Source organism: Aethalodelphis obliquidens, unplaced genomic scaffold (assembly GCF_003676395.1).
Source record: "Aethalodelphis obliquidens isolate GAN/ISIS:26980383/991018 unplaced genomic scaffold, ASM367639v1 scaffold8, whole genome shotgun sequence".
Taxonomy (NCBI): domain Eukaryota; kingdom Metazoa; phylum Chordata; class Mammalia; order Artiodactyla; family Delphinidae; genus Aethalodelphis; species Aethalodelphis obliquidens.
The window spans coordinates 12,521,442-12,549,063 of NW_020837952.1; the positions used below are offsets into that span (position 1 = coordinate 12,521,442).

The window sequence follows — 27,622 nt, forward strand, 5'->3', positions numbered from 1 at the left end:
GGGTCCGTTTCGGATGACTACTCCCTCTGGCAGGGCCTGCGTCTGCACCCGGCGACGCTAGGGCCGCGGAGCTGAGTGGCGGCTTCGCCTCCGGCCCATCTCCACTGTGGTGGTGGCCTGAGGGGAAGGCTGAGTGGGATGCGGCTGACGCGGAAGCGTCTCTGCTCGATTCTTATCGCCCTGTACTGCCTCTTCTCCATCTACGCCGCCTACCACGTCTTCTTCGGGCGCAGCCGCCGGACGCAGGACGCGTCTTTGCGGGGCCTCAGGAAGGGGGCTGCCCCGGCGCGGGAGAGGCGAGGCCGAGGTAGGACACCGGCCCGCGGCCTCCCTCCTCAGCGGCGCGCCGGGACTCGGGGCTGCGGGCTGGTGGGGGCTGGGCTAGCGGAGCCGCGCGGCCACCGGTCCCGCTCTCGGATCCGGGATTGCCCCCGGGCCCCGGTATGCGCTTTTCCTCCTTCAGCTCTCGGTAGCCAGCCCAGGCCTCGGGACTGGAGGATGTATGTATGAGTGCCCCCGTCCTCGCCCAAGTCCCACACGCCGTCCCCACTCCCTACCCCTGGGGCTGACAGGTGCGCACACCTTTAAAACACATCTTAAATATCCAAGATATTTAGGTCTGCCCATTTTTGGATTGGGTTATTTGTTTTTCTGTTATTGAGCTGCCTGAGCTGCTTGTAAATTTTGGAGATTAATCCTCTGTCAGTTGCTTCATTTGCAAATATTTTCTCCCATTCTGAGGGTTGCCTTTTGGTCTTGTTTATGGTTTCCTTTGCTGTGCAAAAGCTTTTAAGTTTCATTAGGTCCCATTTGTTTATTTTTGTTTTTATTTCCATTTCTCTAGGAGGTGGGTCAAAAAGGATCTTGCTGTGATTTATGTCATAGAATGTTCTGCCTATGTTTTCCTCTAAGAGTTTTATAGTGTCTGGCCTTACATTTAGGCCTTTAATCCATTTTGAGTTTATTTTTGTGTGTGGTGTTAGGGAGTGTTCTAATTTCATACTTTTACATGTAGCTGTCCAGTTTTCCCAGCACCGCTTATTGAAGAGGCTGTCTTTTCTCCACATAATTCAAAAAGAGTCATGTACCAGAATGTTCATTGCAGCTCTATTTACAATAGCCAGGACATGGAAGCAACCTAAGTGTCCATCAACAGATGAATGGATAAAGAAGATGTGGCACATATATACAATGGAATATTACTCAGCCATAAAAAGAAACAAAATTGAGTTATTTGTAGTGAGGTGGATGGACCTAGAGTCTGTTATACAGAGTGAAGTAAGTCAGAAAGAGGAAAACAAATACCATATGCTAACACATATATATGGAATCTAAGAAGAAAAAAAAAGGTCATGAAGAACCTAGGGGTAAGACAGGAATAAAGACACAGACCTTCTAGAGAATGGACTTGAGGATATGGGGAGGGGGAAGGGTAAGCTGTGACAAAGCGAGAGAGAGGCATGGACATATATACACTACCAAACGTAAAATAGATAGCTAGTGGGAAGCAGCCGCATAGCACAGGGAGATCAGCTCGGTGCTTTGTGACCACCTAGAGGGGTGGGAGGGAGGGAGATGCAAGAGGGAAGAGATATGGGAACATATGTATATGTATGACTGATTCACTTTGTTATAAAGCAGAAACTAACACACCATTGTAAAGCAATTATACTCCAATAAAGATGTTAAAAAATATATCCAAGATATTGTCACAAAATGCCAGAGATTTGCTGGAATGCCGCTGGCTTAAGGACATCTATTCCCATATTGAAACAAAGAGCCTGCTCTAATCCTGCTGTGACTTCTGAAGGCCAGAGCGCTTCATCTCCAAGTTTTGATCCCCTCTCTTGTATTTTGACCTATGTCAGGATCGGACTCAGGCTTATTTCTCCCTTCTTTCAGAATTTTGCACAATAGTATCTGAAACTGTGGGACACTTTTCATGTTGAAGTCAAGTTTTTATGTATAGGTTGCGTTTTATATATATACGATCTGTAAAGAACTGGCAAAAGTTAAACTTGTAACTTGATGCATATTACTGTACCCAGTCATTTTAGAAGGCTTTATTTGGGAGAGAGAATTTCCTGCCGTGTGTTAACATTTTATTATTTTATATCAAGCTCTTTCAGGGTAACGGTTCAATCAAACATAAGTTATGATTTCCTTTTTTTATTTTTACAGTGTTTAACCAGTTCAAATTCTGTTGCTTTATCTCTTTGAAAAATTGAAGTTAGGATGCAATTAAAAACTCCCTAACATCTAATTTAAATGGCTTGAATTTATCTACAACTGCAGCTCTATCTTATTGATAACACTTGTTGCTCTTTTTATAACATAGAACAATCTACTTTGAGAAGTGAAGAATGGAATCCTTGGGAAGAAGATGAAAAAAATGAGCAAAAACACAGACTGCAGATATTAAATAAGTCCACAAAAGAGAAAAAAGACTTCCATGTACAAATCTGGGGCAAAGCTGCCATTGGTAAATTAATGTTTAAAGCTAAGACATGTAAAAAGCACTTTGTTAATATATTTACAGTTTATTTCATCATTTGTTAAGACATCTTGATGCATTTTTTCACTTTTTCTCAATATTCCATGTCTCTTTTCTGTTAGACAACATCTGTGTAAATGCACACACACAAACACACACATGCACACATATATTCTATTGTTGGTCTTTAGCAGAGCACAGCTTTATTTGTCAATACAAAGAGTGGGTTGTGTTTGCATAATTATACTGAAATGCCTATGTCAACTGAATTTTCATGGAATTATGTGTCTATTGGACACTTGATGCACAAGTACAAGATGTGGCCCCTGCCCTTAATGGCCAAACAAGTTTGGGAAACATTGAACTGAACAAAGTTAAACGAGGTTCTTTATTACAGGGCTTTGTCAGAGCCTTTAATATGACAGTGTTCATTGTGAATGTCTAAGAAGGGGATATAGTATGTAGTTGATTAAACTTGTTTGCCCACAAAAGCATTTTTGCTCTGAGTATCATGAGAGTGTAGTGTTCTAAGTTATATGATATGCTCAATTAGAGAATGGGGGACCCTCAATGGGGGGTCCCCCCCTCAATGGGGGTCCTCGATGGGGGACTCTGACAGAAGAGTCAGAAAGAATTTAGTGAGTTAGAAGGGGCTTTCTTTGGCCATAAAACGTTAGATTTATGTACAGTAAGGGATATGGATAGAAGGCAACAGGTGAAAGGAAAGTAAACAGAATAGTAGTGCCTGACCCATGATGTTTCATAAATTCATAGTCACTTGCATACATACATATATACATCCTTGAAAATTACTACTGACCTCTGAAGTTCTAGTACCCAGACCCAGGCATCCAATCATCAAGTTATAGCAACATTTTTCTCTATAAAATCTCTAATATTAATTTCTTCCTTTAAATTTCCACTTCTCCATTCTAGTTTTTAATTATATTGACTTCTTAACAAGTTTCATGTTTCCAGACTTTTCTCATTTCAATCCAATAGGCACAAAGTGTCCAGATGAGCTTTATCAAGCACTGCATTCATTCATCGGCCTATTCTCTAGGCACAGTCATAGGATACCAGTCGTAGAAATTCCCATTCCAAAAGGGAGAAGATGGAAGGAAAATGGAGTCACAGGTTTAAGCAATTTTGATATCCAGCCAGGCAAACTCCATTAGGTTTGAATGCCTGGGAGTACTCTGTGGCTCAGAGCTTTACTTCTGGACTTTCAGCTCCATGCTTGGGAAGTCATCCTTCCATTTTCAGGAAGGTTAGCATGTGTTTGCAGCTCAGTAGTTTTATCATCCTGTTCCTGCTGTTAGAATTTTGGGAGTCCAATAAGCTTGTTTCATTTCAGGCTGTCTCTGTCCCTTTTAGTCCAAGCTAGCAGTGTTTCTGCTAATATAACATTCTCAAGAACCTTGTGGGTCTCCCATTTATGTCACAAAGATTTGCTTTTTTAGACAAGAGTTCCTCCACAGGTCTTACCTGGATAATCCCATCTCTGTTTCTAGCTTCTGTTGAGATGGTTAAGGAGATCCATAAATTAACACCTAATATTTTCAAAAAACCCTCTTTGTGATTGAGTATTCTGACCAGGCATTAGCAAAGGGATGTCACCTACATCCTTAGCCTTCTCTCCAGAGCATGCTTTCTTGACAGTGAATCTCCTAATTTTTCACCTCTTTTGCAATCTGAATAGGGTAAGAATTTCCGAAATCATCAAGTCATTGTTCCTTTTTGCTTACCAGTTTTTTCCTCAGTCTCTCTTTTCAACTCATATTTTACTGTAATCAGCAAGATGAAACCAGGCCACAACTTCAACACTTTACTTAGAAATCTCTTCAGCTAACTATCCAAGTTTATCGTTTACAAGTTCTGCTTTGCATATAACTGCAGGACATAATCCAGCTAAACTTTCTGCTGCTGTATAACAAAGATCCCCTTTTCTCCAGTCTCTAATGACATGTTTCTCATTTCCTCCTGAGCCCCTACCAAGAGCAATTTTAATGTGCATAGTTTTACCAACAGTCGGTTTATGGTGATTTCGGTATTCTCTAAGATGATACAGGTTTTTTCCTACTGTTCTCCTCACTTTCTTCTGAGTTCTCAGAACTGAGTCACTAACATCCATATTTCTACCTACAGTCTGTTCAAGGCAATCTATTCTAGGTGTTTTTTAATCATGCTTCTCAAAATTCTTCCAGCCTTTCCCCATTACCCAATTCCAAAGGCACTTCCAGATTTTTAAGTATTTGTTACAGCAGCACCCCATTTCCAGGTACCATAATCTATTGCTACATAATCTATAGGTTCCTTTAGCTGCCATAACCAACTACCAAAAATTTAGTGGCTTAAAACAACACATTTTTTTAATTGATCTGTGAGTGACATATAACATTATATAAATGTGTTTCAGGTATACTACATATGATTTGATATATATATTGTGAAAGGATCAACATAGTAAGTCTAGTGAACATCCGTCACCTCACATAGTTACAATTTTTTTTCTTGTGATGAGAACTTTTAAGACCTACTTTCTTAGCAACTCTCATATATGCAATACAGTATTATTAACTGCTGTCACCGTAAGTTTATTAGCTTACATTTCTGAAGGCAGAAATCTAAACTGTGTCCACAGGGCTATATTCCCTTTGGAGGCTCTAGAGGAGCATCTGCTTCCTTGCCTTTTACAGTTTCTAGTGACTGCCTGCATTCCTTGACTCATGGCCCCACCTCACTCTGACTTCTGCTTCCTCCTCACATCTCTTTCCCTCATTTTCAGTCTCCTGCCTCCCTTTCCTGAGGACCCTTGTGATTACATAGGACCCACCCAGGTAATCCAGCATAATCTCTCCACCTCAGTATCCTTATCTTAATCACATTTAGAAGGTCTCTTTTGCTTTGTAAAGTTAACATTCATAGGTGCTAGAGATTTCATCTTTGGACCTCTTGGGTTGGAGGAAAGCATTACTCAGCCTACCATATTTGGAAAGCTTTATCTGATTAGCCAAGTCTTTAAAAATGGGTTTTGTGTGTGTCTTTTAGTACCACGGTGTAATGAGAATGGAACAAAACACATCTCTCAATCTAACTTTTTAGTTACATTTACGTAATTGGGCTCCCTGATTACCTCCTCATCTCCAGATTACCTCATTGTATGACAACACAGAGTTCTGAGACCTCTACTCACAGAGCTTTCGTTCAGGTGAAATCATGATAAAACGTAGGGGCCAGCCTAAGGAGAAAAGACACAGTGGCATTTGTTTGCAGAGGGCATCATGCAGTGAAGGATGTGTGTTCAGGTGGGGAGGAGGTAATATCTCCTTGACATATTGAATGTATATGTACATACATGAGCTTCTCTGGTTCTGTTTGGCACAAGATGGTGATTTCCCCCCTCCTTCTGTTATAATATAGAAACAGTCCTAATCATACAGTAACTTACACTGTAATCATATAGTAACTTACACTGTAATATAACACATTTCAGGATAAGATAGGTAGTAAAGGTCCAGTGATGATTAGGGGTTTCTCAAATATAGAGTAAGAGAGTTTTTTGTCTTTAATATAACCCACATTTTACACTGACAACCTCTGAGTTTAGTCTCTCGTACATTAGCTGCCATATTGATGATTTTGAGCCCAAAGAGGAATAGAATCTGGTTTCCTAATCAAATGATATGAAAGAGCAGAACATAAATTCATCTCACACACTAGAGTACACCAGAAGGTACATGCTTTCATTTTTTGTTTTTTTAATTACCAGGTTTGTATCTCTGGGAGCATATTTTTGAAGGTTTACTTGAGCCCACTGATGCGACTGCTCAGCGGAGAGAAGGAAATTTAGTTGTTGGAAGAACACATTACAGGTATTAATTGTGCAGCATTAACCTTTGATATGTTGCTGTACAATTTTTTATGTAAATACTAGAAGAAAAATCAGAGGAAAATATATCAATATTTATAGAAAATATTTTCACTTCAACTTGTGAAGGATGGAGAGATAAACCTCATGTATATATATTTGTAATTAAAGCTTACCTTAAACATTTTCTTATAAAATTGGATGTTACAAAATACGGGTTTTTTGGAATCATGTGTCTATTTCATTTTAATCAAAACATGTCTGATTATATGGAAAAGTTCATGCTCTAAATTTTGCAACATTTGGTTGTTGATAAACATGTAACATTCTGTATGTTGGAATAATATGAAAACTTAAAGTATTTTTATTTTTCTCCTTCATGTAATAGATTCACATATTTTTATATATTCACGTGGTAGCAAAGCTACTGCTATTAGTTTTGAAATTTTTATCAAAACATTTCATATATGAATTCTATCATGATTTGATAGTATAGATTACCATTTCACTGCAGTATTCAGAAATCTTTTTTTAATTCAATAAAACCAATGTATTATTGACATTTTTGCACTCTTATTTTTATAAAACTTTTTATCTGTGATTGCATATTTTCTGAAGATTTTTAAATAGAATTAAGATCATTTTATTTAGAAATATTGGGACAATGAAAGAATGCTATTTTCTATTAGATTTTGCTTTCTTATTGAAATAAAAACCAAAACTAATTATTTTAAAATGCTTATTTCATTTTACAATTATATTATTAAGGGAAAAAAATGTGAACCAAAGATTATGGTTTCCTTTAGGTTTCCATTTATTTCTCACAGAAATCAAGAGGAAGAGCTATAGTTAATATCAGTTTCATTTGAATTTTCACTGCTCTTTTAATTCTTTATTTACTGTATACACACTTGGAAAGCAATTTCATTGCATGTATCTTTTCAAAGTAATCATTCTTGAAAAGTAAACAGGCTTTTAAATCATCATTGGTAATGATTATTTTTCCTTTTATCTCCAGGCTTCTATTGATCTAATCCCATTGAAGAGTTTATACATAATCCTAAACTTAAAATAGTTGGATTTGGGTGTTTGAAAGTAAATGTGTATTATGCATATAAATGTAACATTTTGCTGTTTTAAAAGTAAACGTGTTATGAGTATTAGTCTATTAGGTCTACCTACAATATATATTAGCATTTTCAAAAGAATTATTTGAAATTCATAGAGAAGTTAATATACAGTGTTACTACAGCAAAGGTTTTGAGCAAATGGCATTAACTCCCAAAAGAAAAACTAACTTCCTGTTTCCTTCTGAAATTTTTACCTGAGATTTTATATTATGATTAAATAACAATGCTACTTCCTTTTAGAATTTGAGAGAACTGTATATTCAAGGAAGTTCACTATTGTAAAAGATTTTTTAAACATTTTATTAAAGTTTTAGGCTTATGGAAAGTAGCATACATAATTTATCCAAAATTAATAAACTTTTATGAAATTGCAAGTTTTGAGTTGAATCAGGCTACATGGGTATTAACTTAAATGTTTCAACACATTCTTTTTTTTTAAGTTATTTATTTTATTTATTTATTTTTGGCTGCATTGGATCTTTGTTGCTGCGCGCCGGCTTTTTGTGGTTGTGGTGAGTGGGGGCTACTCTTCATTGCGGTGTGCGGGCTTCTCATTGCGGTGGCTTCTCTTGTTGCAGAGCATGGGCTCTAGGCGCATGGACTTCAGTAGTTGTGGCTCGCGGGCTCTAGAGCACAGGCTCAGTAGTTGTGGTGCACAGGCTTAGTTGCTCCGTAGCATGTAGGATATTCCCAGACCAGGGCTCGAACTTGTTCCCTGCATTGGCAAGCGGATTCTTAACCACTGCGCCACCAGGGAGGTCCCAACACATTCATTTTTATTTGACCAAAAGTGAATTGGCAGTAATCGGTCATCTTGAAGATATAGAAAGAGTTTCTAAATACTATCAAAATCCTTTAAATAAGCATAAATACATTCTATTTAAATAAACCTTTAAGTTTACAAAGCGCTTATATCATTTAACGTTAATTTCACAGCACTTCCGAGGCAGAAAATAGAAAGGGTATCCTCAGTGTTCCAGGGTCAATCAGGCTCCTGAATGCTGATTATTATCTATTCATAGGCCCAAATAATGTAATCCAGAATGTCGAGTAAATAACTCAGAATGGAAATAGAACTGTCGGTCAGTCCACATGTTTGTATTGGCTTGACCAGCACATTCTTTCCATATAGGCAGACTACAAATGATACCTAAATATTTGAGAGTTGTTTGATTAAATATGGAATCAAAATGTGGGCTATAACTATATATAGCACTTCCAAAGCTGTGTGTTTCAGAAGGGAAGAAATGAATGACTCCATGTTCACCACTGAGTCAGTACCATACATAGGCTGTGCTCAGGATGTGAATAGATGAATACATGCAGGGCAGACTGAACTTGTGAGGCAGGCTGGTGAAGTCCAGTCACCTGTTGGCAGTGTAGCAATGTGACTGAGTTGTTAAGGGCACAGACTCTGAAGCCAGAATATCTCAGTTCCAATTCCAGCTTTACCTCTTATTAGTGTCTGACCTTGGCAAGTTTCTTAACCTCTCAGTGCCTGGATTTCCTTGAGTTTAAAATAATTATAATGTAATGTAATATATATATATATAATATAATATAATATAATAATTTAAAATAATTATTAAGGTAAATATTAGTTTCTATTTCACAGGATTGTTTTGAAGATTAAACGCATTAATAGATATACAGTGCTTAGACCAGTATCTGGCACATGGTAATCACTAATAGAAGTCTTGTTATTAGTTTTATTATTTTTACTGTTACTTAAATAGGTACTGCAACATCTCCCTACCTTTCAGTTCTCCTTTTTTCTGTGTTTCCATTATTGTCTATTATCTCTCCATTCACATACCTCCCAGTAAACACCTTTTTGATACATGTTTTCTGTTAATGTGTTCAATTAGGTTACAAGCTAGCATGGCACCCATTCCGTCTCTTGAAGGAACTTTGCCTGTCTCAGCTCATATCTGTCATATGTTCATTTATAGTTTAATTTCAAAGGGCAACTTTATGTTTAATTTCTTAGGAGGAGTCTTCTGCTTATCATAACCTTTGATTATCCCCAAAAGACTGCCTTCAGAATTCTGTAATGTGCATGTGCAGGCATTATCATAAGATATATAAATGTCTACCCATTTGATAAAACAAAAGTTAGATGCTAAATTACTTAATTCGTTGTTATCTAAATTCAATTATCTTTCTTTTTTTTAATTTATTTTTGGCTGCGTTGGGTGTTTTGTCGCTGCGCGCAGGCTTTCTCTAGTTGCGGCGACTGGGGGCTCCTCTTGTGGTGCGCAGGCTTCTCATTGCGGTGGCTTCTCTCATTGCGGAGCATGGGCTCTAGGCACGCGGGCTCAGTAGTTGTGGCTCATGGGCTCTAGAGCGCAGGCTCAGTAGTCGTGGTGCACGGGCTTAGCTGCTCCGTGGCATGTGGGATCTTCCCCGACCAGGGCATGAACCTGTGTCCCCTGCATTGGCGGGCGGATTCTTAACCACTGCGCCACCAGGGAAGTCCTAAATTCAATTATATTTTCAATGAACATCTGCTCCTTATGAAAAAGTTGAACTTTTCTCTGAAGCTCACGATAAAATGTGTCTGATTCCTATTTTTAGAATTTCCAGATATTACTATTATAAGAATTTAGTGAGCTCACTACTCATTACAGTGAGTGAAAGCTTTTATAGATAATATTAATGGCTATACTATTTTCAGTCATATACTGGACCATAGATCAATACAGATCTCAAATAAAATTTTCATTGGTAAAGAAAGACAATATAGTTAATTTTTCATAATGCCCATTCTCCCACTCCAGCCAAGCTAGTATGAGGGTGGGAGTGTTCCATCATAAACACTGAATTCAGAAGGCGTGGAGTCATGGCAATGATGCTGGCCACAAAAGTGGGGTGAATTGCAACAGCTATTCAAAAGTAAGGGCCTTTCATGGGTTCGGTATACCTATTTTCTAGAACTATGTACTAACCAAAAATGATGTAGAATGCGATGGCTGAGAGCTGTGTGGATGGTTTAGCTTGTGTGCTTATTCTTTATCAAGGCATATGCCAGACTCTTAGCTGGCAATTATTAATCTTATCTGTAACTCACTTAATGTAATAGCATATAGCGTTTGTTCAGTAGCACTCACTGAATTTAGAAACAATAATTATATTGGATTCTAAAAAACTATATTTTGCTCACGTTCAGCTTAGAACTCAATAGTCAAATGATTTCTCTGGACTCTGTAAGTATTGAAAGTACTTATTGGGAAGAAAGTTTTCTTCCGAACCTAGCAGAAAAATAATAAATATTGAAAATTAGAAGTTCTGACTATTAAATATATGCTAAGAAATCTAGAAGAGCAAGTCGCTGTTTTAAAATTCTGTGTATGAGCTCCTTAAATATGTTCATTTTTCAGCTAATGGATATTTGTGACTGATGCATGATGAATAACTTCAGGAAACTAAAATACATCTTTTATCATGCATAAATATACTATAATATCTCATACATATGCCCTACTTATGTAATAAATGTATAGCTAGAAATTTATTAATAAATTGAATTTTTGTAACTTGATTCATATTTTAAATGCAGTAGGAGAACTTAAATAAATTGGTAGAGCAGATAACTCCCTTAAAGAGAATTATGGCTTAACTCATTCAGCATTTACTGAGTGCCTGCTAGTTAGTTCCTAGTAGGCTCTGAGGATTTCAAAGAGAATAAAATACTTTTCCCTAGCCTCAGGGAGTTCACACACTAGTGGCTGAGATAAACGCATAAATAATTTTCATACCTTATACAAAGCATAATGGTAAGGATGTGCATACTCCTTAGTTGTTAGGGAAATATAGAGGGAAGGCCACTAACTCAATGAGTAGAGTTGGGGATATGGGGCCTATCAAGAAAGACTTCCTAGAGGAGGTGATAGCTGAGCTAAGTCTTAAAAGATTAGTAGGATTTAGGAAGGCAGTGAGAGGAGTGATTATATTCCCAGCAGAGGCAATATCAGGGCCTAAGAATTGATAAACAGCTTGGGTTGTGCATAGAATCGCAAACCATTCAGAATCCCTAGAGCATGAAGATGGGGTAGGTAGTTCATATTGGGAGTGGAGGGCAAGGGCCAGATCGTCATGGACCTTGTATTTGCCACATTAAAACTCTTGGACTTTATTCTTGTTCAGTGAAAAGCAGTTGAAGATGATTAAGCTAGATAGTGGTATTGTCATGTATGTTTTTTGTGTAGATGTCTCCAGTAGCCATGTGGAAAAATGATTTGAAGGAGACAGCTGAATGCAGGCAGACCAGGACATTGCATTAGGAAACTATGAGTATCCAGCAGAGATATAAATAAGGGATGAAATTGGGAAATGGTATTCCAGCAGAGCCAGGAATTTTAGAAATTTGGGGACAAAACTATCAGAATTTAAGGATTATTAGATGAGAGCAAGAATCGAATGTGATAGTTTCCTGGTTTCTAGCTTGCATGACTGGATAGCTAGTATGCGTTCAAGATAGAAAATACAGAAAGAATAACAGCAGATTTTTCTACTCTTCTCTAGGCCACTACCCAACACCTGCCTAACCCCCTCTTTCTCAGCAGACAACCCTGCCTCTATTTCCTCAAGATATCCACAATTATCTCCCTTAACCAGCTGCCCCTCTAACATTTACCTACATGATCTCTATGTGATCCCTCACCTAACATTCTCTCTTTCCTCAGCTCTCAGACAATGAGGTGATCTCCCTCACCTGTGTTCAGTATTAACTCCCTCCACCTGTGCATCCCTTCTGCATATCCCAAGACCTTGCTCCATCGGTTACTTCCTTGCTCTCCTTTGTCTCCCACCTTTCACTCATTATTGCGTTCTCACCTTCTCATCCACACTTTCAGAAGAGTTGTCTACACTTACTGTCCCCACTTACTTCTTTTTTGTAATTTATTTTATTCAAGTATAGTTGATTTACAACGTTGTGTTAATTTCTGCTGTACAGCAAAGTGATTCAGTTATACATATATATACATTGTTTCATGTTCTTTTTCATTATCGTTTATCACAGGATGTTGAATATGGTTCCCTGTGCTATACAGTAGAACCTTGTTGTTTATCCATTCTATGTATAATAGTTTGCATCTGCTAATGCCAAACTCCCAATCCATCCCTCCCATACTCCCCATGCCCCTTGGCAACCACAAGTCTGTTCTCTATGTCTGTGAGTCTGTATTGTAGATAAGTTCATTCGTGTCATATTTTAGATTCCACATATAAGTGATATCATATGGTTTTTGCCTTTTTCTTTCCGACTTCATTTAGTATGAAAACCTCTAGGTCCATCCATGTTGCTGCAAATGGCATTATTTCATTATTTTTTATGGCTGAATAATATTCATTGTGTATGTGTACCACATCTTCTTTATCCATTCATCTGTCAATGGACATTTAGGTTGTTTCCATGTCTTGGCTATTGTGAATAGTGCTGCTATGAACATAGGGGTGTATGTATCTTTTTGAATTAGAGTTTTATCTGGATATATGCCCAGCAGTGGGATTGCTGGATCATATGGTAACTCTGTTTTTAGTTTTTTGAGGAGCCTCCAAACTGTTTTCCATAGTGACTGCACCAATTTACATTCCCACCAACAGTGTAGGAGGGTTCCCTTTTTTGCACACCCTCCCCAGCATTTGTTAATTGTAGACTTTTTAATCATGGCCATTCTGACTGGTATGAGGTGGTATCTCATTGTAGTTTTGATTTGCATTTCTCCCCACTTCTTACTGTCCCCTTCTCATTCACTTCTCAACCCACTGCAGTCTGACTAACACACCTCCCAACACACACACAACTATCTGAATCTTATGGGATTTTTTTTTTACCCCTAAAGTTTCTTTACCTAAATCTGTGCTTCCCAAACTGTATACTGAGGCACCCTGGGGCACCACAAATATTTGTAGGAGTCACAATTATACTTCATATCTGTCAAACACCATGCAAACTAGTTTGAGGTAGTTCAAGTTTCAACATTAGATCACCCTACATCCATTTCAGAGATGTCATACATTTCAGGAGCTGGATTTCCTATAGTTGCTGTGATCAAATCCAAGTACTGTGCAAAAATCAAAGTGGAACAGGCAGCGACCGAGGCAGTGTCCTCTCTGATTCCAAGGTTTGAGAAGTTGTGTAGTGCTCAACGGGTGCACACCTCCCATTATTAAGTGTGTGTGGTTAGTTAAGAATCAGATAGGAATATTATTTTTTCCTTCAGTGTATGTGTATTATTTTTAAAGTGGCTTCTAAGCGCTTAGGACATAAATACTAAGTTATTTGGATCTAACAACTTAAAAAACTGAACCATTACTCATTTCTTCTGGCTTGAAAAAATTACTAAAACACTGAAAGTCTTGGGAACCATTAAAATTTGGGAACCTCCAATCTATACCTTAGCTCCAGAGCATTGACCCCAGGGCTTTCACTATTACTTGAACATGGCCTTGAGGTCTAGAAAACCAATTAGTCAGAGCATAAGAGCTGACATGCCTGCTTGCTGGAATGTGAGAGCATTCTACAAAAAGAGAGCTGTGGAGATTCCAAGATTGCTCAAATGTGCCCTGAATGAATCATGCTTTTGTTAATTTGTGTGGATCAATAAAATTAGAACTATTCCCACCTATAATTTTAAAGGAGAGAAAAAGTGTTCATGTACTACCAATAATAAGTATTTTAAACCTATCATAATTATCATCATTCTCTTTAAAGTGCTTCCTAACCCCTCAGATTCTGCCCGTTCTCTTAAATTACTAAATGATTGCTGAATTATTTGGCATCTTCCTGTCCAAAGCAGACTCAAAATGCAGTTCTGATCCGTGTAGCTTATTATCACTGTAGAATAATGTCATAGAATTCATACAGTATATATACAGACAAAATACATATTTATATTTTGTGTTTTAACTAATATCTACTAATTTGAGTACTTGTTAACCATAGTGTCATGGGAATGACTCAAGCTCTGAAGTTAGATCTTTTGTTTTGTTTTTTTTGTTGTTGTTTTTTTGCTGAAGTTAGATCTTGATTCAAAACTTGATGCTGCCATCACAGGTTGTGCAACTTAAGCCTGATTTCCCAAATGCAAAATGGGGGACTAATCTCTGCAGAGTTGTTGTGGAGGTTAAAGGATAACCTGTGCAGAGTGCCTATGTATCATGTATATAAAAGGCATTTAATAATGTTAGTTTTTATCCCCAACAATAAGCAAAAAAAGCAGGATTTCAGCATATTTCTACTAAATATTAAAAGATTCTAGCAAGTTATAAAGAAATGTTTGAGCAGCTTGCAAAGAATCTAGGACCGTTGTAACTAAGTTTACGATAGGTTAAATGGTATTTTTTGTATTTAATGCATATTCGTGTAAAATATTTCAATGGTATTGGTTGTTCGAAGCAGCACATAATATGAAATGTGAGTTATGACATGTTTCTATTCCTTTTATGATATTTTTTAAATACCTTAAAGAATAGAGAGTAATACAGTAGATTCCCATTTACCCACCACCTAGAACTAACAAATTCTGGCTCTCTGTCATACTTGCTTCAGATATTTAACTTTCCTCGTAAAAGAATTAGATATTTCCAGTAAAGGCAATAAATGCTCTCTTTGTATTGTTCCTCAGGCCCTTTCCTCTTCCTTCCTCCTAAGAGACAACCACTAACTATCGTGAGTTTGTTATATATATCTTTCCATTCAAATTTTTATATTTATACTTTTATTAGATATATAAGGTAAATATTTTTTCCTGTGGGTACTTTCAAATTTGCATATAATTAATCTGTCTACAACCAAAGTTTCCCACTAATCTACATCTATGTCCCATCATCCAGAGTTGTTCAAAAAAACATGTGTTATAGAAATTATTTCTAGAAAGAACATGGATTAAGTTTCATTATATACTTTATATAAAATGATTTAAAACTTCTGATACCAAATACTTTTGTTCTCTTTTTGTTTGTCTCTTGTTTTTGTTTTGTGTTTAACAGCTTCATCACTGGTCCAGCTGTGGTCCCAGGGTACTTCTCTGTTGATGAGAATAATGTGGTACTCATTCTAAATGGAAGAGAAAAAGCAAAGGTCTTTTATGCCACCCAGTGGTTACTTTATGCACAAAATTTAGTGCAAACTCAAAAACTCCAGCATCTTGCTGTTGTTTTGCTTGGAAATGAACATTGTAATAATGAGTGGATAAACCAGTTTCTCAAAAGAAATGGAGGCTCTGTGGAACTACTTTTCATAATATATGACAGCCCCTGGATTAATAACATGGATGTTTTTCAATGGCCTTTAGGAGTAGCAACGTAAGTACCAAATATTCTTACATGTTTTTAGACTCTAAGACCTGAATTTCTGTATCAGCAAGATTGTGTTTTAAATTTGTAATAAATGTAGTTCTTCTGAGCTTATTGAGGCTGTGTACAACCTTTTGTATGGGCAAAAATATGGTTTGGTCTCATGCTTTGGTAATAATGATGTTTTTTAGAGTATTTAGACTTTTATGAGGAGAGCAGATGAGTTACATTTTTGTATTTTAGAACCCCAAGTCATAGGATAAATTTTAAAGTTTATCACTAGTACCTTAAAGAAATGTTTAGCGGTGGATGGCAGACAGACGGACCTTCCTAAAACAATTATAGAATCTCTATATATAACTATACCTATATAAGTATATAGATATAGAGTTTTCTTGAATCCTTACTTTATTTCTTCTTTTTTTTGAGGGGGGGCATGCCACATGGCATGCGGGATCTTAGTTCCCTGACCAGGAATTGAACCCATGCCCCCTGCAGTGGAAGCGTGGAGTCTTAACCACTGGACCGCCAGCGAACTCCCCTTAAATCCTTACTTTAGATCCAATATTAAATGAAGAGCACACTGACCCTGGGGTTTGGGAGGATTATAATATGCTCAGGTCTCCGACTAAGATTGATAGAATTTGCACAAATCTGTTGTGTAAAAAGAAAGGGTAATTAAATATTATGTAATATATGTAAAGTCTTTCTATAGAACTGGAAACTTATTTTGTATCATTCTGTTAATAGAGAGCCTTTGAATAACAGTAAGTTGACTTTAAGTTGCCACTAGTACATAAACTTCCTGATGGCAGGGATTTTTGTCTCTTTTGTTCACTACTTTATCTGTAGAGCCTAAAACAGTGCCTACAGAGTAATCATTCAATAAATATTTGTTGAATGGATGAATTATGAAATAGCTCAGTAATATGATACTGTATTTGAATCAGATGTTCATTATGCATTATTTTATCACTGGTTACAAAATGTGACCTTAGACTGCTGCCCAGTTGGCTACACAAATATCACCAGGGAAGCACATTAATAAGACATATTCCCTGGCCTTCCACAACAAAATTCTGACTCAGCAGGCTTAGGGTAGGGCAGACAAAAAGGTTTGTTAGGTATAGCCAAGTTAAAGGTGCTCTGAAAAATCTATCCCTTGTGTAGAGCCCATATTTGTAAAATGTTTTGAAACAAAAGAATTACTTCTTCACAGTAACTCTGGTAATGTTGGACAAAGCCAGTATCTTTCCTGTAGAGCAGTGGTTCTCAACCAGGTGCAATTTCACCCCACCCCCACCCCCAGGAGATATTTGGCAATGTCTGGAGATATATTTGGTTGTTACAAGTGGAGAGAGGAGGTTGTACTGGCATCTGGTGGATAGAGGCCAGGGCTGCTGCTAAATATCTTACAATGTAGAGGACAGCCTCCACAATGGAGAATTATCTGGCCCAAATGGCAGTAATGCCGAAATCGAGAAAACCTGTTACAGACTAACTGTTACGTTAAGCTTTCTCTTAAGTGAAGGTTGTAGTTCAGGCACATAATTTGATGCCTGGAATTACCAAATGCCTATTAGAATGGGCCAGTTGCAACAGGCCTCTCCTGTGTGGGATGTAAGGTTGTTTTTTTTTTTATCTACTTGATAAGCCTTTGGAGTTGGAGTTCTTTGCTGTAGCAGTATGTATTCTGTAATCTTTCCATCACCTGCCTAAAACATTAATTAAATCATGATTATTATGAATGTAGAAGATTCTTTATACCTTTAAGGTCTTAAATTCAACCTGTCTTATAACTTCAGGTAAGTAATGGAAGTTGAAGAATATAAAAAACAAAGCACTTTAGGCACATAGTCTCTATAGCAATTTTGTAAAAGATGTCAAAGTGAGAATTTTTTTTAAGTCAATAGATTTAGGAACTTTTCCAAAGTAAGCATGGAAAATTATAATTTGGGGTTTAGAAAATCATATTTTAAATCTCTTTTCTCTACATCATCATGCTACCTAAGATGTTAGATTATGGAAATTTTGCTAGCCCTATTGTCATATATTATTAACTCACATGTACTTATTTTTATAGATACAGGAATTTTCCTGTGGTGGAGGCGAATTGGTCAATGCTGCATAATGAAAGGCCATACTTGTGTAATTTCGTAGGAACCATTTATGAAAATTCATCCAGACAAGCACTAATGAACATTTTGAAACAAGATGGGAATGATAAGCTTTGTTGGGTTTCAGCAAGAGAACAGTAAGTTCTGTGTCTACTTGATTCATCCATTTTGTCTCCAATCTGAGAGTTGCTTTGTGTGACAGCACAGGTTTTCACAGACATTTTTAACTCCATTAATACCAGTCTTTCTCCAGAAGATGCATGAGTAATTAAAGCTGTGAAGAAACTATGTTATATACATTAAAAATAGAGAGACTCTCCTGTAGTCCATCTTGAAGGGGAATGCTGGTAACTATCATATGCAAATGTCAATTGTTCAGGTTTCCTCAATAATATTTGTTAGTCAGATTTGAACACAGGAGATTGTAAATGACAGTAATGGTCTTAGGTTCATCTCTGAGATGTTCGGCAAACCAGTTCAGTGTTCCAAGACTGGCATGCCATACTCCTCACACCTTCAGGAAACTGACACCACCCTGAGGACAGAGGCCATGTACTATTCTTCTTTGAATCCCCAGATGTAACATAGGACCTTGAATAAAGTAGGCCAGGATAAGTGGGGAGTGGATGGATGGATGGATGGATGGATTTAACTGCATTAACTTTCTTCCATCTTTTACATGGTAATCATGAAACAGGTGTTCATGGACTGAAGGAAGAAATTTGGGGATCATTCATTTTATTTTTAGATAAACAAATGGAGTTTCATGTGTAAAGCAGAGTCATCAGAGAAGTAATGCCTAAACAAAAATGTCCTTTTAGATCTAGAAATACATTAATTGGCGCAGATACTCGCCTGACTCTACTACAACCAAGAATACTCTACCCAGCAAGACTCTCATTCACATTTGATGGAGTGATCAAAAGCTTTACAGACAAACAAAAGCTAAGAGTACAGCACCAGCCTTACAACACATGATAAAGGAACTTCTCTAAGTGAAAAAAAGAAAATGCCACAACTAGAAAGAAGAAGATTACAAAATGAAAGAAGTAAAGGCATACAGTGAAAGTAGGAAATCACCACACACAAAGCTGGTAGGGAGGTTAAAATACAAAAGTAGTAAAATCATCCATATCCACGATAATCAGTTAAGGCAGCAGTCCCCAACCTTTTTGGCACAAGGGACCAGTTTCGTGGAAGACAGTTTTTCTACAGACTTGGGGTGGTGGGGGTGTTGATGGTTTGGGGATGATTCAAGTGCATTCATTCCATTTACTCTGTGTACTTTATTTCTATTATTATTACATTATAAAATATAATGAAATAATTATACAACTCACCATAATATAAAATCAGTGGGAGCCCTGAGCTTGTTTTCCTGCAGCTAGATGGTCCCATCTGGGGGTGATGGGAGACAGTGACACCCGAGGTGTGTTGCTTATGTCCAGTCTACTCCATAAGATGCAGCTTGTCACTTGCCACTCACTGATAGGGTTTTTTTTTTAAATTAATTTACTTATTTGGTTGTGCTGGGTCTTAGTTGCAGCATGTGGGCTCCTTAGTTGAGGCAGTCGGGCTCCTTAGTTGCAGCTCCAGGGCTCCTTAGTTGCAGCACACAGTCTCCTTAGTTGTGGCATGTGAACTCTTAGTTGCAGCATGCATATAGCATCTGGTTCCCTGACCAGGGATTGAACTCAGGCCCCCTGCATTGGGAGCATGGAGTCTTATCCACTGTGCCACCAGGGAAGTCCCACTGTGCCACCAGGGCAGTCCCACTGATAGGGTTTTGATATGAGTCTGCAAGCAGTTGATTTATTATGGTCTCTGTACAGTCAAACCTCTCTGCTAATGATAATCTGTATTTGCAGCCACTCCCCAGCACTAGCATCGCTGCCTCAGCTCCACCTCAGATCATCAGGCATTAGATTCTCATAAGGAGCGCGCAACCTAGATCCCTCACATGTGCAGTTCACAGTAGGGTTCGCCCTCCTATGAGAATCTAATGCCGCCACTGATCTGACAGGAGGTGGAGCTCAGGTGGTAATGCGAGCAGTGGGGAGGGCTGTAAATACAGATGAAGCTTTGTTCACTTGCCCACCGCTCACCTCCTGCTGTGTGTCCCGGTTCCTAACAGGCCACGGACCACTACCGGTCTGTGGCCTGGGGGTTGGGACCCCTGAGTTAAGGGATACACAAAACAATTAGATGTAAAACATGATATCAAAAACAGTAATTGGGAGGATTTCCCTGGTGGTCCAGTGGTTAAGAATGCACCTTTCAATGCAGGGGACATGGGTTTGATCCCTGGTTGGGGAACTAAGATCCTACATGCCGCGGGGCAACTAAGCCCACACACCACAGCTATTGAGCTCACGTGCCTCAACGACAGAGCCCGTGTACCGCAAACTACAGAGTCCACGTATTCTGGAGCCTACGTGCCACAACTAGAGAGAGAAAATCCACACACCACAACTAGAGAGAAGCCCACGCGCCACAATGAAGAGACTGTGTGCTGTAACAAAATATTCCCACGTGCCTCAACAGAGATCCCATGTGCCACAACTAAGACCCGGCACAGCCAAAAATAAAGAAAATAAATATTTAAAAGTAAAGAATAAAAACCATATAATCATCTCGATAGAAAAAACTTTGGATAAAGTTCAGCATCCATTTATGATAAAAACTCTCCAGAAAGTGGGCATAGAGGGAGCATACCTCAACATAATAAAGGCCATATATGACAAATCCACAGCTAACATAATACTCAATGGTGAAAAGGTGAAAGCATTTCCTCTGAGATCAGGAACAAGACAAGGATGCCCACTCTCACTGCTTTTATTCAACACAGTTTTGTAGGTCCTAGCCACAGCAATCAGAGAAGAAAAAGAAACAAAAGGAATCCAAATTGGAAAGGAAGAAGTAAAACTGTCACGTTTGCAGATGACATGATACTATACATAGAAAATCCTAAAGACGCCACCAGAAAACTATTAGAGCTCATCAGTGGATTCAGTAGAGTAGCAGGATTCAAAATTAATATACAGAAGTTACTTGCATTTCTGTACACTAACAATGAACTATGAGAAAGAGAAATTAAGGAAACAATCTCATATACCGTCTCATCAAAAAGAATAAAATACCTAGGAATAAACCTACCTAGGGAGGTAAAAGATCTATACTCAGAAAACTATAAGACATTGATGAAAGAAATTGAAGATAACACAAACAGATGGAAAGATATACCTTGTTCTTGGATTGAAAAAATTAATATTGTTAAAGTGACCATACTATCCAATGCAATCTATAGATTCAGTGCAATCCCTATCAAAATATCAATGGCATTCTTCACAGATTAGAACAAATAATTTTAAAATTTGTATGGAAACACAAAAGACCCCAAATAGCCAAAACAATCTTGAGAAAGAGGAACAGAGCTGGAGGAATCATGCTACCTGACTTCAGACTATACTACAAAGCTACAGTCATCAAATCAGTGTGGTACCAGCATAGAAACAGACACATAGATCAGACACATAGATCAATGGAACAGACTAGAGAGCACAGAATACTCTTTGACATAGGCAGAATACTCTTTGACATAAATCACAGCAATATTGTTTTGGATCTGTCTCCTAAAGCAAAGGAAGCAAAAGCAAAAATAAACAAATGGGACCTAATTAAACCTAAAAGCTTTTGCGCAGTAAAGGAAACCATCAACAGAACGAAAAAACAACCCACTCAATGGGAGAAGATATTTGCAAATGATATGACTGATAAGGCGTTGATATCCAACATATATAAACAGCTCATCCAACTCAACATCAAGAAAGCAAACAACCTGATTAAATAATGGGCAGAAGAACTGAAAAGATATTTCTCCAAAGGGGAAATGCAGATGGCCAACACACACATGAAAAGATGCTCAACATTGGTAATCATCAGGGAAATGCAAAGCAAAACCACAATGAGATATCACCTCATACCTGTCAGAATGGCTATCATCAAAAAGAACACAAATAACAAATATTGGCGAGGATGTGGAGACAAGGGCACTGTTGGTAGGAATGTAAATTGATGCAGCCACTGTGGAAGACAGTATGGAGATTTCTTAAAAAACTAAAGATAGAACCACCACATGACACAACAGTTCCACTCCTGGGTATATAAAAAAACAAAAAAACTGGAAAAAAACCAGAAACACTAATTTGAAAAGATACGAATACATGCACCCCAATGTTCATAGCAGCATTATTTACAACTGCCAAAATATGGAAGCAGACTAAGCATCCATCAACAGATGAATGGATAAAGAAGATGTGGTACATATATATATACAATGGAATACTAATCAGCCATAAAAAAGAACAAAATTTTGCCATTTGCAGCAACATGGATGGACTTGGAGGGTGTTATGCTAAGTGAAATAAGTCAGACAGAGAAAGACAAATACTGTTTAATATCACTTAATGTGGAATCTTAAAAATACAACAAACTAGTGAATAAGACAAAAAAGAAGCAGACTCAGATACAGAGAACAAGCTAGTGGTTACCAGTGAGGAGAGGGAAGCAGGAGCGGCAATTTAGAGGTAGAGGGGGAAGAAGGGTTATTATGTGATTATATGAAATTATGTGTGTGCAACTTTTGAAAATTGTAAAGCATCATACAATTTAAGAAATGTTTCATTCAAAGAAAAGGGGTTGGAAATTGTAAAAAATCAACCAATCATTCAGGCATAGAAATACAAAAAAAAAAAAGAAAAAAAGAAATCCTGACTCTATTGCTAGTGTAATCATATCCATTCAGTATTGCTAGTGTAATCATATATATATATATTTTTTTACATCTTTATTGGAGTATAATTGCTTTACAATGGTGTGCCAGTTTCTGCTTCACAGCAAAGTGAATCAGTTATACATATACATATGTTCCCATATCTCTTCCCTCTTGCGTCTCTCTCCCCGCCACCCTCCCTATCCCACCCCTCTAGGCGGTCACAAAGCACTGAGCTGATCTCCCTGTGCTATGCGGCTGCTTCCCACTAGCTATCCATTCCACGCTTGGTAGTGTATATATGTCCATGCCACCCTCCCGCCCTGTCACAGCTTACCCCTCCCCACCCCATATCCCCAAGTCCATTCCCCAGCAGGTCCACGTCATATATATATATTTTTTAACATCTTTATTGGAGTATAATTGCTGTACACTGTTGTGTTAGTTTCTGCTCTATAACAAAGTGAATCAGCTATACGTATACATATATCCCCATATCCCCTCCCTCTTGCATCTCCCTCCCACCCTCCCTATTCCACCCTTCTAGGTGGTCACAAAGCACTGAGCTGATCTCCCTGTGCTATGCAGCTGCTTCCCACTAGCTATCTGTTTTACATTTGGTAGTGTATATATGTCCATATCACTCTCTCACTTCGTCCCAGCTTACCCATCCCCCTCCCTGTGTCCTCAAGTCCATTCTCTATGTCTGCGTCTTTTTTCCTGTCCTGCCCCTAGGTTCTTCAGAACTTTTTTTTTTTTAGATTCCATATATATGTGTTAGCATATGGTATTTGATTTTCTCTTTCTGACATACTTCACTCTATGGCAGACTCTAGGTCCATCCACGTCACTACAAATAACTCAATTTTGTTTCTTTTTATGGCTGAGTAATATTCCATTGTATATATGTGCCACATCTTCTTTATCCATTCATCTGTCAATGGACACTTAGGTTGCTTCCATGTCCTGGCTGTTGTAAATAGAGCTGCAGTGAACATTGTGGTACATGACTCTTGTTGAATTATGCTTCTCTCAGGGTATATGCCCAGTAGTGGGATTGCTGGGTCATATGGTAGTTCTATTTTTAGTTTTTTTAAGGAACCTCCATACTGTTCTCCATAGTGGCTGTATCAATTTACATTCCCACCAACAGTGCAGGAGGGTTCCCTTTTCTCCACACCCTCTCCAGCATTTATTGTTGGTAGATTTTTTGATGATAGCCATTGTGACTGGTGTGAGGTGATACCTCATTGTAGTTTTGATTTACATTTCTCTAATGGCCAGTGTAATCATATTATATCCATTCAGTCAACAAATATTTATCAAGCAACTGCTATATGCCAAAAACTATTTTAGCCATAAAGGGATACAGCAGTGAGCAAAACAGTCAAAAGGGTCCATGCCCTCTTAGAACTTAAATGCTTATTGGAGGAGACAAACCAATAAAATATATTGTGTCATATATACATAGTGTCAGACGATGATAAATACCATGTAAAAAAATTGAGCATAATACCATGTAAAAAAATTGAGCAGAGGAGGTGTAGAGAGGACTTGGGGTCAGGAGTGGAGCATTTGATATTTTAGAATAGCCAAGGAAAGTGCTGGTTAGAAGTTTGCATTTAAGCACAGGACTGAAAAAGGCAGAGGGGTGAGCCTCATGTCTCTTTGGGAGAAGAGTTGCCCAGGCAGAGGGAAGAGCAAATATAAAGGCCTAAGGTGGAAGCATGCTTACCATGTGTGAGGAACAAGGGACAGTGTGCCTAGAATGGAATGAGTGAGGGCAAAATAACAAAGCTTACTGTGGGAACAGAATTATTCTTGAAATCTCTCTCCTACCATTGAGCCAGGAGGTGGAGTAGGTGTCCTCCTTCTCATTGCTGCTTCCAGACCACTCTCCCTTTTCCCTCCCTAAAACCTCCAGTTTTGAATCTAATACCAGCAGACAAAACTATCCATTATTCTTTCTCTTTGAAATCATAAGGGGAAGGGATAAATTGGGAGATTGGGATTGACATATACACACTACTATATATAAAGTAGATAACTAGTAAGAACCTATGTATAGCACAGGGAACTCTACTCAATATTCTGTAATGAGCTACATGGGAAAAGAATCTTAAAAAAAGAGTGGAGGTATATATATGTGTAACTGATTCACTTTGCTGTACACCTGAAACTAACACAACATTGTAAATCATCTATACTCCAATATAAAATTAATTTTAAAAAAACTCCTAAAAGAAAAGAGAAATCATATACTGACCCTTGGGTTTATCCCCTTAATTCTTGGAAGAGTCTAGTTCCTGGCCTACTCTCAGTCTCTCCGACATTTTTTCCAGCCTCACTCTTAGTGATTCCCAAATCCACATAGATGGTCTTTCCATCACGTTGGTCTTGCAGTTCCTTTACTTCCTCTCCCCCAGCAATCTGGGTCTCCAGTTGACCTCAGCCATTCACTGTCATGGTCATTTCCTGGAACTTATGATTACACATACTGCATGATCTCAAATTCTAGCATCTCTTTCTCTGTAAACATCATTTTCTATCATTCCAGCTCATTCCCTGTAATAATCTGACTTCAGCAATTTAGCTGGGACTTACAGTTCATTGTTCCTAATACCATTTCATTGTCCTTCACCCACCTCATCTTTACTTTATTCTTTACCCACTTAAATTTCATAATCAATCATGACCACATATACATTCAGCTCCCTAGTTCCTTAATCTAGCAAACCCTAACTCTGGTTAAATCCAGCTCTCTTACCTGCTCCATACCTTCACCCATGCAGCCAAACACACTTGGAGAAAGGTGCCAATTGATCTCACTTTAAATATATGACCTTGGGCTTCCCTGGTAGTGCAGTGGTTAAGAATCCACCAGCCAAAGCAGGGGACACGGGTTTGAGCCCTGGTCCGGGAAGATCCCACATGCCGCGGAGCAGCTAAGCCCGTGCACCACAACTACTGAGCCTGCGCTCTAGAGCCCACGAGCCACAACCACTGAGACCGCGTGCCACAACTACTGAAGCCTGCATGCCTAGAGCCCATGCTCCACAACAAGAGAAGCCACCCAGTGAGAAGCCTGTGCACCGCAACAAAGAGTAGCCCTTGCTCGCCGCAACTAGAGAAAAGCCTGCGCACAGCAACAAAGACCCAACACAGCCAAAAATAAAAATAAATAAATTTATTAAAAAAAAAATATATATATATATGACCCTGACCCTTGAGTGTCCAGCAGTCATCCATCTCCCTTGTCCATGTATTCTTCCTCTCTCCTAGAAGATTGTTTCATACCTTCTTCTCTCTCTTCCCAACTGCTCTTACCTTATGACCCTATTGCTTATTTCACTGAGAAAATAGGAACAGTCAGGAGGGAACGTCTGGTTTTCTAACTAGCCTCTTAGCTCCTACCCTTGCCCCATACAATCTCTTCTCAACACAACAGCCAGATAGATTCTGATAAAACATAGATGAAGTCAGTTACCCCTCTGATCAAAACTCTGTGTGTTGGGTGCTCTGACTTCATCTTCTACACCTCTCCCCTTCCGTTACCCTGCTTTAGCCTCCCTGGCTTCCTTGCTGTCCCTTGAGCATGCCTGGCACATGCCATGTCATGACCTTTATGCTTGCTCTATGCTCTCTTCTTCCCCCAGATATCTGTGTGGTTTGCTCCCTCTCCTCTGGCTCCCCGCTCAGATGCCCATGAAGTGAGACACTCCCTGATCACCTGTTTACAGTTGCAATACCATCCTACCAAAAACTCCCTCCTCACTTCTCTGCTTTATTTTTCCACACAACACTTAACACCTTCTAAATAATTTACTGACTTGACCTGGTTACTGTCTGTCTCCACCACTAGAACTGTGATAATAAGCTCCATAAGGGCAGGAATTTGGATGGAGGGTGAGGTAGAGAAAGAAGACGAGCACTCACAAAATTTTGGGTGATTACAATTTCATTTAGAAATTGTATGGCCACTAGATTTTTTTTAATGTGTAGCTGTAAACTTCTCAAATTCTTAAATATTTTCAAGAAATCTATTTGGGCAAGATTTTATTCATCTCTTCTGCCTGCCATCTCTATAATGTGTTTACCATTTCTTGTAACCAACATTAAAAGATAAAATATTTTCTTCCACAAAAGATATGCTTAGTAAAATGAAAACTTCAGGTTTTCTTCTGATTTTCTAGGTGGCAGCCTCAAGAAACAAATGAAAGCCTTAAGAATTATCAAGATGCTCTGCGTCAGAGTGATCTCACATTGTGCCCAGCAGGAGTAAACACGGAGTGTTACAGAATATATGAGGCTTGCTCCTATGGCTCCGTTCCTGTGGTAGAAGACGTAATGACAGCTGGCAGCTGTGGAAATTCATCTGTTTACCATAATGCTCCTCTGCAGTTACTCAAGTCCATGAATGCTCCCTTTATCTTTATTAAGAACTGGAAGGAACTTCCTGCTATTTTAGAAAAAGAGAAAACTATAATTTTACAAGAAAAGATTCAAAGAAGAAAAAGGTTACTTCACTGGTATCAAAACTTCAAAGCAGAGCTAAAAATGAGATTTATTAATATTGTGGAAAGTTCATTTCTAAAGAACAATAAAGGTTAACTGTAGTTCATCTTTTTGAGCTAAGATCTGATTTTTTAAATCATTTCTAATACTGGGTATGTGTGTGTGTGCTTGTGTATTTATTAATGTTCTTTAAGTTACCCCTAGACCCTAGATTATGTCTGTAGTATTGACCAAGTACAGCCTTATTGGGCCACTCCTGAAAATAAAGTTAAAATGTTACTCAAACTCAATTGCACAAAGTTGAGTGATTCAGCATAATCAACTCTTCTCATTCATTTAAACCCTCTCTAGAGAAGCAGCATTGATAGTGGAAAGACTGGGCTTTGGAGTCAGACAAAACCTGGGTTAAAACCTTACTGCTGG

At 38.3% G+C, this 27,622-nt stretch overlaps 1 protein-coding gene across 2 annotated transcripts; it reads left to right on the plus strand.

Annotated features, from left to right (window-relative positions):
- RXYLT1 (ribitol xylosyltransferase 1) lies at positions 1-27,484 on the plus strand. 2 transcript variants are annotated; one of them, XM_027106892.1, is made up of 6 exons: positions 1-307; positions 2,339-2,482; positions 6,267-6,369; positions 15,491-15,805; positions 17,880-18,050; positions 26,878-27,319. In XM_027106892.1, exons 1-6 carry the CDS (start codon positions 139-141, stop codon positions 27,293-27,295), a joined length of 1,320 nt encoding a protein of 439 aa, XP_026962693.1. In that variant the 5' UTR covers positions 1-138; the 3' UTR covers positions 27,296-27,319. The 2 variants fall into 2 exon arrangements, with proteins under 2 accessions (XP_026962693.1, XP_026962694.1); XM_027106893.1 differs by lacking the exons at positions 2,339-2,482; positions 6,267-6,369 and having other exon boundaries at positions 199-307; positions 26,878-27,484.
- Positions 27,485-27,622: the final 138 nt, after the last annotated feature.

Excerpts from the sequence above, each read along its gene's own strand:
- RXYLT1 (XM_027106892.1), top strand. The coding sequence starts at position 139 with ATGCGGCTGACGCGGAAGCGTCTCTGCTCGATTCTTATCGCCCTGTAC. Across the intron at positions 308-2,338 it reads GCGGGAGAGGCGAGGCCGAG|AACAATCTACTTTGAGAAGT; the intron begins GTAGGACACCGG and ends TTTATAACATAG. Across the intron at positions 2,483-6,266 it reads CTGGGGCAAAGCTGCCATTG|GTTTGTATCTCTGGGAGCAT; the intron begins GTAAATTAATGT and ends TTTAATTACCAG.